Here is a 12,812-nt window from a genome sequence, read left to right on the forward strand (position 1 = left end):
CAGATTAGACCACTGTGAGAGTAAGTGAGAGAGAGAGAGATGGAAGAGAGGGACAGTATGGAAGGAGAGAGGTGCAGAAAGGCCGGTTTCTCTGTGGCAGACAGTGCGTTTGATTACTTCACTTTGGCTCTGACGTTGAAGAACAGTGGAGCTGTTCCTTCAGTCATTTTTCTGATAATGACTTTTGTTTATTTTAGTACTTCAACGTTCTGAAGTGCTTTGGACTGTGACTATTTTTTATATATTTTTTTAGATGAAACGCAGTTCATTGGCAATGTCCTAACAGTCATTTGATGCATTGAAGTGGAACGGTGTGAAAATATTTTTTAAGGAAAAAATCTTTTCTACAATTGAACATAGTAGCATTTCATGTGATTTGACTCAACCGTTGAGTTAAATAATAATCTGTTTTTAGTTGTAAAGTCAACATGAAATCTATATAGACGTTTTTCTTAAAGGAATAGTTACAAATATTTAGAATTCTGTCATTAATTACTCAGCCTCATGTTTTTCCAGACCGTCATTCACCTTCGAAAAATCGACCGAAGATATTTTGGATAAAATTCAAGACCTCTCTAATCCTCCATAGACAACAAGATACCTGAAAGGCCAGAAATGTTCAATGTGTCATCAGCGGTTCATTCGGGATATTATGAAGCTTCAAGAAAACTTTTGTACATAAAATAAAATAAAAATAACAACTTAATGCAACAGTTTCTCCTCCTTAGCATCAGGCTTTAGGTGAAATATCTCTTTAATACACATTGCTGTGCTAACTGTGATTAAGCTGTGCGTGTTATTGTGAAGATCAAAAACTTTAGCTATTAGACTATCATTGCTAATGATAATGTTTTGTTCGTTTGCTTGCCAATATACATTTTAAAAGAAAATGCAACTATTTAAAAGTGCATGTTTTTATGTAATCTTCTTTTAACATATTAATGTACAATTGGGGCAACGGAGTAAGTAGTGCAGTAAGTAGTGCTGTCACCTCACAGCAAGAAGGTCGCTGGTTCGAGCCACAGCTGGGTCAGTTGGCATTTCCGTGTGGAGTTGGCATGTTCTCCCCGTGTTTGCGTAGGTTTGCGTAGGTTTCCCCCACAGTCCAAAGACATGTGGTACAGGTGACTTGGGTAGGATAAATAGTCGTAGTGTATGAGTGTGTATGGATGTTTCCTAGGGATGGGTTGTGGCTGGAAGGGCATCCGCTGCATAAAAGTATGTGCTGGATAAGTTGACGGTTCATTCCGCTGTGGCGACCATGGATTAATAAAGGGACTTAGCCGAAAAGAAAAGGAATGAATGAATGTACAATTGACATTGAATGTACCTTTAATGTAAACCAAACTAATTATTTTTCTTTCCCACTGACTTTTTTTTCTTTCAATTGAAATCAATGAGAAAAGGAAATATTTGTTAATTAACATTCTTCAAATATCTTATTTTGTTCCACATAATGTCATCCATACATGTTTTTCATTTTTGGGGTAAACAAACACTTTAACATCCATAACGTGCTTTTGTGTTGATTTAGGTTGCAGTCTCAGATTGACAGTTTACTAATCCTTATGTCATTCTAAACCCATTTGACTTGCAATGAAGATATTTTGTACTGTAGAATGTTTATGCTGCTCTTCTCCATGAAGTAAAAGTGAATTGGGGCAAAGAACCTTAATTACAATAAAATAAAATTTAAGTAGTTATTTGATTTGAATATTTCTTTTCTGTTTAGCTTTTATATAACTTTTCTTTAATTTGAATAAAATATTCTTTTTTTTTTTACAGTTCTTATTATTGAATGGACCTGATAAAGACTTAAAAATACAGTAACAAATCTATGCTTTATTGTTAGCTCATGTTAGTTTAGTATAGTTTAGTTTAAACTTCATTGTCTGTTCTGCTTGGCTCAGAAAGGAAATTTGTCTTCAACACTGGTAACATACTGTACATACAGTACAACCTACAACAGTCACATAATAGCAACACTCATCAAGACAACCACATAAATTAAAAACTTCAAAACATATTAGCCTCATACATATTACTGCAGATCATTCTTAACAACCGCACCATGCATTAAACATTGCATTAAACATGCATTAAAGTCCAATGTAATACAAGAACTGCAATTGGGATAAATGGCTTTTTATAAGCATTTCTTCGGGCTCTAGGAATTAGCGTCCTGTTAGTAACATTTCAAAGACTGAGTGAAGGGGACGTGTATTATCTATAAAATATTACGTTAGTGAGTTCTTACTGTAAATTGTAACTCTTCTACTTAAATATAATTGTAGTTAGCTTTTTTACTTATTTTTTTTATAAATTGTTCTCAAATACAACACATGCTAGCATCTGTGAAGTATTTATGTGTAGAAATATGAAACTTTTAAAATATTATTATTATTTGAGTCATGACTGGTGCCCTTCTGTAGTTAAAGACATGTATTAATCCAGAGAGGGGGTTGGTGTAAAGGCTTAACCCAGATCTCCTGAAAGCACTGCCTCCAGATTCTCTTTATTTATCAATCCATCTGCCGGCATTTCGCATCTCCTCCTGAAACTGGATAATTTAGCACGCTTCTGCACTGTTCACATCAAAACTTCCAGCAGAAAGAGGCTTAATCCACCTTATCTGAAGCCCTGTCAAAGCAGTGAGCGAAAAGCCTAATCAAAGAGACAGGCAGGGTCACCCAGGAGAGGGTCCGACGGATGGGTGTATGATTTCTAATTGAGCTCCAGGATTTGGGAGATGCTCACACTGGGGTTTAGTCTGCTCATGGAGTGGTGCAGTGTTGTGGGTAAAGATCTCAGCTGGTAATTGTTAGGACGTTGGTTTGAATGCCTTGAACCTTTCAGCTTGTGCCCTTGAGCAAGACACTAAACCCCAGCTCACACCAGGTGGACTGAAACTGTAACTACAGTGCTCAGCATATATAAGTACCCCCCTTACAAATCTCTCTTTTAAATTTATATTTTGAATAGAAAGCTATACAATATTATATTTGTGCATATACATTAGATTAGTCAGTACTGAAGCCAAATCTGGAGCTTATGTAACAAAATAACATACGATAACGGTCCAAAAACTAGAACACCCAAATTTATATGTGTTAGAAAAATATTAAATACAAATTTTAAAAAGAGGAAAAATCAAAAGAAGTGAAAAAATTTTAAAAGTTTAGTTGCAATTTTGGAGGTTGTAATTTTTTTGGCAATATTTTGCTGAATTTAATTGTATTATCTTTCAATTTCTAAATATGTTCGGTGACTAAAATATTATTCGAATAAATATATCTGAATAATAAATCTGTTTTGTTTAAATGCACCAAAATACATTGCGAATATTCACTGAGAAATGGAGAAAAATATTCCTTTTTAAAATGGGTGTACTCAATTATGCTGAGCACTGTTAATGAATATCATATATAATATGAAACACATTGTATATAATATTCAACAGAATATTTGGGGTTAGTAAGGTTTATTAATTTATTTACAAAAATAATTTAGTACAACAAAGTGACAGTAAATAAATGTTTTTTTTATAAGTGATAATTTGCCTGCGCAAAATGTAATTTTGTTTGGTTCTTCAAACTACTGATGCCAAAAATGTTACAGCATAAAATGACAATTGGTCAATATAACAGATAAGATGCCTTGTTTTCAGACATTTTCCTATTCATTTTCAGACAAAGACTACTAATCTCTTGATTTTTTAAATTTATTTATTTATTTATTTTTTTAGTTTGTTTTAGTTTTGTTTTGATGCCCAGATTTTCAACCCCAACAAAGGAAAACATTTGTTATACGTGTCATAGAAACATTTTGAATGACAGTCTGAAATTTGGAAGAAATGTTATCAGAACTTTTATAGAATTAAACAGAAATTAACATTGAACTTAAACATACACCTAGTAAATCAAGTACATTCAGAGAAACAGATCATTTTCAAGTAGTCAATTTTTTTCTATAGCTGTAAAAAACATTTCAGTTCATCTAAGAATCCTAAAAATGTACAGTTGAAGTAAAAATTATTAGCTCCCCTTTTTTAAATATTTGCCAAATTATGTTTAACAGAGCAAGGAGATTTTCACAGTATGTCCGATAATATTTTTTTCTTTAGAGAAAGTCTTATTTGTTTGATTTAGTCTAGAGTAGAAGCAGTTTTTAATTAAAAAAAATAATTAAAAAATTAAGGTCACAATTATCAGCCCCTTTAAGCTATATATTTTTTCGATAGTCCACAGAACAAACCACTGTTATACAATAACTTGCCTAATTACCATAACCTGCTTAGTTAACCTAATTAACCTAGTTAAGCCTTTAAATGTCACTTTAAGCTGTATAGAAGTGTCTTGAAAAATAACTAGTCAAATATTATTTGCTGTCATCATGGCAAAGATAAACTAAAGTCAGTTATTTAAACTGTTATGTTTAGAAATGTGTTGAAAAATCTCTCCGTTAAACAGAAATTGGGGGAAAAAATAAACAGGGGGCTAATAATTCTGACTTCAACTGTTTATATTTACTACAGTTTATGAAGTTTTCAACATGGCTTAAATAAATATTTCTTGAGCAGCAAATTTTCATGTGACAAATAAATACAGTGTTAGTAACAATAATGTGATTAGATGAGACATTTTATACTTACATTAAAGACCAGACAGAAACTATTTGATCTGTGGTTTGAGTTATAACTGTATTTTATTCCTCCAACAGGGGAGCTGAAAATTGTCTGTGAAGGAGAAGAGAAAAAGATTTGTTCTTGTCAGGCACTTTTACTGGGCACCACGTGGGGACCTTTCCCTGGCAAGATCGAGGCAACCACTGGAGGAAGTGACAAGGTTGGTGTTTTTTGTTGTTTTTGGGGTGAATTAAATGGTAAATTTAATTAAATTTGGCACAATATAAAAATGATAACCCAGTGTCCTGGGAAAGTTCTTTGTAAAGAGTGTATGATACTAAGTTAAAAATAAGTTGACAATTGAATTCTATTTTTACTGAACAGACAGAAAGCTTTTTGAGGCTTTTTTATTTTACATACATATAAAAACCACATTAAATGCTAGTAAAGTTTCTACTTTAATGTTTCAAATAACTTTTATAATATGTTGGGGTGTCACGATGGTGCAGTGGGTAGCACGATCGCCTCACAGCAAGAAGGTCAATGGTTCGAGCCCCAACTGGGTCAGTTGGCATTTCTGTGTGGAGTTTGCATGTTCTCCCCGTGTTCACGTGGGTTTCCTCCAAGTGCTCCGATTTCCCTCACAAGTCCAAAGACATGGGGTATAGGTGAATTGGGTAAGCTAAATTGACCGTAGTGTATGTGTGTGAATGGGAGTGTATGGGTGGGTATTTCCCAGTGATGGGTTGAAGCTGGAAGGGCAGCCGCTGCGTAAAACTTATGTTGGATAAGTTGGAGGTTCATTCTGCTGTGGCGACCCCAGATTAATAAAGGGACTAAGCTGAAAAGATGAATGAATGAATGAATGAATGAATGAATGAAAAATAAAAGTTCCATTATCATTCAGTGTAACATAAATGTGTGTAAAAATGAAGCAACATACTTATTCTAATTGTGCTTTTTAAAATATATTGAAGTGTACATGATCAAACTAAACTTTATTATATTGTATATATTTTTAACTACATTTTGACAGACATAGTGGCTAATGTATAAAAATGACAGCAAATTTTGAGATTGCACTATGAAGTGTAAATGGATTAATAGTTCATTAAAACATTCTTGCTTTAAAAATACTTTACGACAATTTTAGGTATTTAAACTGTTACACTGAATGATATTTTATGATGTGTAAATCAAAAAAGTATGATGGTCATTATTTTGGTCTCAGAAATAAAAATAAAGACATTAAACAGAACATATATGCTTTATTATACTTGTATTGCTGTAATGGTCTCTGGGCCATGTTCATTTATGATCTACCTTTGCCAGCATAATTTGTCCTTGGCATCCAGTATTATTGAATTGCGACTAATTACAGCAAGACTACAGACCACTGGACGGACAGACTGAAAAGAACAAGGCAGAGCAGTGAAATCATTTAAAATGTTTTCTGTGTCCATTTGTTTTGTATTTTGAGGCCTTGGAGAAGGTGGTGTTGTGTTTTGGAGTGTACGAGCGAGCGAGCGAGTGTGTGTGTCACGGGTAATCTGTGCCCGTGGCAGGTTTACCCTGTGAAGCGGACTGGTATCGCAGGCCCATTGTTGTTGCTCCTGTCAGAGCGGGGAGAGGCCGATGGAGGCCTGTGCTGGCCTGATAAGGGGAAAGAGGATTCAGCGGAGAGAGAGAGACAGGCAGAAAGAGAAAGAAATGACTCAAGGAGAGTGGAGTGCTGTGTAGACTCTGTCTTTTTCATGAAGTATTCCCACACAGTCAGAGCCGCACAAACCTCTCTCTCCCTGTTTTTCTGGGGCTCCATTCTGAAGGTGAGGCTTTAAAAAGACACACTACATGTACTGTAAGTGAGGATGCAGGGCAAGGTAAACAGAGTGTGTGAAATATTTGTTTGGTTCTCACCTGTTTGTGTTGCTATTTGGTAAGCATCACTTTCACTGTCGCTTAGTGGTAAATCTGTCGCTTAGTGGTGAATTAGTGGTGAGGTTCAACCTTTTACATTACTTGACTTAAAAATAGGGATGTAAATTTGACAGCTAATAATAACATATTACAAACATATTAATAGTTATATTATATATATTAATAGGGGACGAAGTGCAAAAAGTAGAACGTTCTTTTGGATTTGGTCACAGTACAAAAGCACTTTTGTGTCCTTTACTATTAAAAGGTTACCTATTTACCCCTTTTTCAAGATTTAAGATAAGTCTTTTGTGTCTCCAGAATGTGTCTGTAAAGTTTCAGCTCAAAACTTCCATCAGATTACTCATTAAACCTTTAAGAATATTGGGATTTTTCTAGCTGTTTTTGTTGCCTGTGCCTTTAATGCTAGTTCTCCCCGCCCACCGTTTTCATGTTCCTGTCATAGTACGCCTCAATCTCTGCCTCGGCTGCGTCAGATAAACAGCACAGTGACAGACATGAAGGAAGCAGATATCATGTAGCGTTTGTAAGAAATACTACAGTAAGAACTTTTTCAATGATTATTTGTTGAATTTGTTGCAACGATGAGTGACAAACAATGTCGTTATAAAGTTCACACACACACACACACAGTGCGCACATTTTTTTTTCTCACAACTTTGCACTGTTTTTGCACTGCAAATGTGACAGGATACATGTTAATATCCACTGCTGTATGGAAATCCGTTATGTTAATGTACAAAATAAACCTGATTTAATGTCCACAAACCGAGATTGAAGCGTCTTCTTTTATAAACTGACATGCGGCTGTGATGATAAAGTAAAGACAGTAAAATCGCAGTTATTCAATTAAAACATGCACTGTTTTAAACTTGTAAAACTCATTCTTGCTCAGATTTGATGATAATTGATGATCACAGAGAGTCAAACAGATCTTTTAATCCCAGTTGCTTTGTGCACGTCATGTCTTGTGGATATGATTATATGTGTTACTACGGAGACCTGTAAATACGTAGCTGTCAATCAATCCTCGGTGGGCGAGAAAACTGCACTCCTACGTCACGTTGCGGTGAGCCTCAAAATGGAAGGATTTGGATCCTATTTTAACGTCAGGAAATTAAAAAAAAGAGACTTATTGCCTTTAAATCACCTTAATATGACAGTGAGCACAATGAACCAACACACAGTTTTGTCCAAACAGCTTACAAAAGGTGATTTTCATCATAGGTGCCCTTTGAGTTAAAGAGTAAACAATTAATGGTCACACTTTACAATAAGGTTCATTAGTTAATGTTAATTAATGCATTTACTAACATGAACAAACAATGAACAATACATTTACTACAGTATTTGTTCATGTTAGTTAACGTTAGTTAATGAAAATACAGTTGTTCACTGTTAGTTCATGTTAACTCACGGTGCATTAACTAATGTTAACAAACATGGACTTGGATGTTAATAATGCATTAGTAAATGTTCAATGTTGATTAGTAAATGCTGTGCAAGTGTTGTTCATGATTAGTTCATGTTAGTAAATCCATTAACTAATGAACTTTATTGTAAAGTGTTACCCAATTAATTTTTCCATTGTTTTATTTTATTTGCCCACAAAAACTTGTTATACACTAGTAAACATATTGATGGAAAGTCAATGCTAGCAACAAAATCTACGGAATCATATTTCCCTGTACCTAACTTTAAAGTGAGTTAAAACTAAACCTGTGTAAATGTGTCCTGGCAAATATAACCATTCAAAATAAAAACACAAAACAGCAAAACAGGTTAAATACTAAACATACAGATACTCAGATAAGATATTGATCCATTAAAATATTAAGTACTCATTTTCAATTTGTTTATTTGACTTTTTATTATTCAAAGGGTTAGTTTACTTCCTTAAAAGAAAAAAAAATGAAAATGTACTCACCACCTTGTCAGCAAATAGGTTAATATAAAGAGTTCAGATGCAAAAACCTCTAAATGCCATCTAAACTTTTCTTTTAAAATGAGCATTTTTAGCTCTTGTTAATAGGTAGAGTAATTCCACTTTTATATTGACAAATAGAGTATTTTCATTGGCTGTAATGTGAAATAACTTAACATGAACATAGGAGATTGAGAAAAATGCTCATTTTTTAGGGAAATGCCAGATGGCATTTAGAGGTTTTTGCATCTGAACTCTTCATTTCTTTCTTTTTTTCTTCTGTTGAAACAATTTTTTGGAGGAAAACATTCATTAATATGTATGGAGAAAAACATTTTAATGTATCAGTATTTTATCTCTAGAGAACTTGCAAAACTGTTAACATACCAGTTGTTACCAATCCGCCACTGAGACTGCAGCTCTGCACAAAAACGTTTGGCCAGCGGAGAAATTAAAATGGTCGTGCCCAACTGAGCCTGGTTTCTCTCAAGGTTTTTTTTCTTCACTTCCGCCTTTAGTGAAGTTTTTTTTCCCTCTCCGCTGTCGCCACTGGCATGCATGGTTCGGGATCTGTAGAGCTACGCATCGTTGGATTTGCTCTTCAGTATTTGGACTCTCAGTAGTGATTATTAAACCACACTGAACTGAGCTAAACTGAACTGAACTTAAACACTACAAACTGAACTACACTGTTCCTATTTACTGTGACCTTTTATGTGAAGCTGCTTTGACACAATCTACATTGTATAAGCGCTATACAAATAAAGGTGAATTGAATCGTTTACTTTTTATGAACATATTAGTTTGTATATTTTATATGCTGCTGCAAAACTTCCCTGCAGGTGCTAATACACAAATATGGACATAACCTTTTCATACAGCTGGATTAAACAGTTCCACCTTTTGAAGCAGACTTACTTAAACAACTAACAGTAACCTAAATATGACTTTCATTTACAAAAAAAAAAAACAAAAATAAATAAAAATCACATGCATCTCTTAACACCGATTCATTCAGCAATGTTTTTAAATATGCTTGGATGTGTCAAGAAAGCAAAATATATCTTATTAAATTCTTCTAAAGGCTGAAGGCTATATAATCTTTTTCCCTATAGATTTTGTCTTGATTTAAAGTATGGAGGAGTCCATGCTGAAAGTCAATGCCAGTCCGACTTGACGGATTTCACAGAAACTGGTGTAATGTATGTTAGACAAAGACTCCATTCAACCAGTAGATGTTTGATATTTTCAGCTGATTTTCCAACACATTTGGAAGGCTGTTAGCCACATAGAACTTATTTGTCATCCTCACATGTCATCATTTCAGAAAAGTAACCTTTATAAAATTGACTGTTATTTCTCACGAAGTTAAAATGATTGTAATTTGTTTCTATCTTTGGAGACTAATGGTTATTTTTCTGAAAGGAGGAAGCATTAATCACATAATACGTTGGACAAATGCGACCTTCTAAAGGCACAGACTTTGAACCAAGACGCATGTCGATGTGCCTCGTGCATTAAAATGTGTATTCCAGCACTAAGCAGATTTATGGGGCCCCTGTATTTTGATTAAGTTTGGCTTGAATGCCTACATTAATATGCAGGGACCCCAAGCAGAGCTCCATGTCATCAATTTGCACTAATTTCAGATTAATTCATCACAGCGCTTTGAGGTGAAGTGGATATGATCTGTGTTACCTGTAGGGATGAAGAGACGTCCAGCTCTGAAACAGCATCCTCCCTCCATGTCCCTGTGGGGGAGGAAAGAGAACCCAATGCTTTCCAGACTCTCAGACTGTTATCACTGCTCTTATCTCTCCAGGAGCACACGCTCCCTCTCTCTCGGGCCAAATCTGCATTTCTGCTGAATCGTATCATCTTCCTGCCGACTGGTCAGTCCCAGACATGGCTGACATGGCTTTGTCTTACGGCCTATTAGACATGGAGAGGCAGACACAAAAGGAAAATAGAAGTAGGCGTTAGTATAGTTGTAACAATGGTACTTTTTACAGAAATAATATATTTTACCTGCTATCTGTCAGTGTCTTCACTGTAAAAAAGAAATCTATAAAATGTATAGTAAAAAAATGGTAGCTATGGTTTCTAAATTTTTACCATTAAAAATATAGAAGACATTTCTCAATTTAACGGTAAACTACTGTTTTTCATTCATTTATAGCCTTAATACACCAGTGAGTAGTACTAAAATCTTCACATTGTATCTCTGTTACACAAACAAAAACACAACCATATGCATGTCGGGGTGGGGAAGTCACATGATTAACCAATGCTCATCACATACAGCTTTTGCACAAGCAGAGAAGCAAACTAAGATAGAGAAGGTGTTTAATATCATTCTCACAAATGCTAAACATAATCATAATAACTCATAACACTGAACTCATGGAATAAACGTTATACATCAACATTAGACGTAATAAAATCCTAATGGGCATAACTGATGAGAAAGAACTAGTAATTTCACCAAATATTATGTAATGTTTTTTTTTTACTGTAGCATTTTTACAGTTTTTGGCTCTTAAATGTATGGTCATATTTATAGTGTTGCTGGTGCTAGTGCGTGCTCTCCATTGCATGCGTGTTGGGTGTATTGAGTTATAAAGTAACTGGTTACTGTAATTAAATTATTTATCCACTGAAAAATTTAAGTAAACTATTAGTGTATATACAATTTAGGTCATGTTATTACACTTACTTTTAATGTACTTGCCTTATGCTGTAAATTAATTCAACAGTTGTATATAAACTAGGCCTGGGACGAAAACCAAGGTGTATCGTGGTTTGGAAAAGTCAAGGTTTTAAAACCGCTAAAATTTTCTGTTATACCGTTCAGATATTAGTAAGGGTTTTTACTGTGTGTTTTTTTAAATGTGTAAAGAAATCTGTATTTTTGAAACCAATGACGAGAGCAGAAGTCAATTATTTTTTTTAATTATTTAGCCTGACATTTACGGTTTACAGTTCCAAAATATTATAAAGGTTTCCTAAAAAAAAAATGTATTTTGTTCAATGTTTTTTTTTTTACCTGGACATTTAAAACAAACATTTTTTAGAGCAGTGATCACAATACCGTGATACCATAAACCGTGATATTTTTATCCAAGGTTATCATACTCTCTGATAAACCGATTCAGAGAAGTAGAGAGTTTATATATTTTGTTGAATAATTTAAGATTTTTTAACTAAAGAGTAATACATTTATTCAGATATTTTACATATCTTCAATTTTTTAGTTTTCAACTAAAGAATGTTAGATTTGTTTGACATTTGCATCTGCTTTAGAAACAATGAAATGAGTTAGAAATTTGTCAATACATGCGAATGCAAGAAATATGGTGTCATTACTTTGAAATGTTTTGTGTTTTGATAAAAGTAAAAGGTACAATAAAATTAAAATGTCATGTTTAATTAAGTTACTTTTCAAAACGCAATTAGAAAAGTCATTTAAATACAAAGTTATTAGTCTATTTAGTAATTAATTACTTTTTTTAAAGTAACTTACACTGATTTCATTTTATAAACTCTATAGAAAATCTATATCTAAATATTAAAATAAAACTATTTTTTCCTATAATACATGTAATTTGCTGAAAAAAGAACTATTTGTGACCCACTTAAGAAGACTTACATTTGCTTATATGCGATTTAATCAATATTTATCATTATTTTTTGTCTTCATTTTATTTTGAAATGTGATTAGTGTTTTACTTAAATGTACAGCATTTATGTTTTAAATGTACTTAAATAGGGCGCCACGGTGGCTGAGTGGTTAGCACTGTTCCTTTACTGCAAGAAGGTCGCTGGTTCGAACCCCTGCTGGGGCAGTTGGCATTTCTGTGCGGAGTTGGCATGTTCTCCCCATGTTCACATTGGTTTCCTCCAGGTGCTTTAATTTCCCCAACAGTCCAAAGACATGCGTTATAGGTGAATTGGGTAAACCAAATTGGCCATAGTGTATGAGTGTGTGGATGTTTGGATGTTTCCCAGTACTAGGTTGTGGCTGGAAGAGTATCCGCTGTGTAAAACCTATGCTGGAATAGTTGGAGGTTCATTCCGCTGTGGCGGCCCCAGACTAAGCCAAAGGAAAAATGAATGAATGAATGAATGAACTTAAATAATGTTATTATTGTTATTTTATTTATATTAAACTCCTGTCAAGTATATGATGAAAATATGTATGCAATTAGAATTTTTTTAAAATCCTAAACATACTGCATTCATTTTAAATGTAATATGAAAAGACAAACGGCAAATAATAATTGAATATTTTTAAATAACAACAGGAGACAATTACACATGTATATA

General features: G+C 33.9%; 1 protein-coding gene across 2 annotated transcripts in view; it reads left to right on the forward strand.

The window, feature by feature from the left end:
* zfpm2b (zinc finger protein, FOG family member 2b) overlaps positions 1-12,812 on the forward strand; it is a 128,634-nt gene that overhangs the window by 75,794 nt on the left and 40,028 nt on the right. For both annotated transcript variants that reach the window (XM_056480317.1, XM_056480318.1), the window contains exon 4: positions 4,720-4,844. In XM_056480317.1, the coding sequence (XP_056336292.1) occupies positions 4,720-4,844 (125 nt within the window). The remainder of the gene's footprint in view (positions 1-4,719; positions 4,845-12,812) is intronic.

This window comes from Danio aesculapii, chromosome 19 (assembly GCF_903798145.1).
Source record: "Danio aesculapii chromosome 19, fDanAes4.1, whole genome shotgun sequence".
In the NCBI taxonomy this organism is placed as follows: domain Eukaryota; kingdom Metazoa; phylum Chordata; class Actinopteri; order Cypriniformes; family Danionidae; genus Danio; species Danio aesculapii.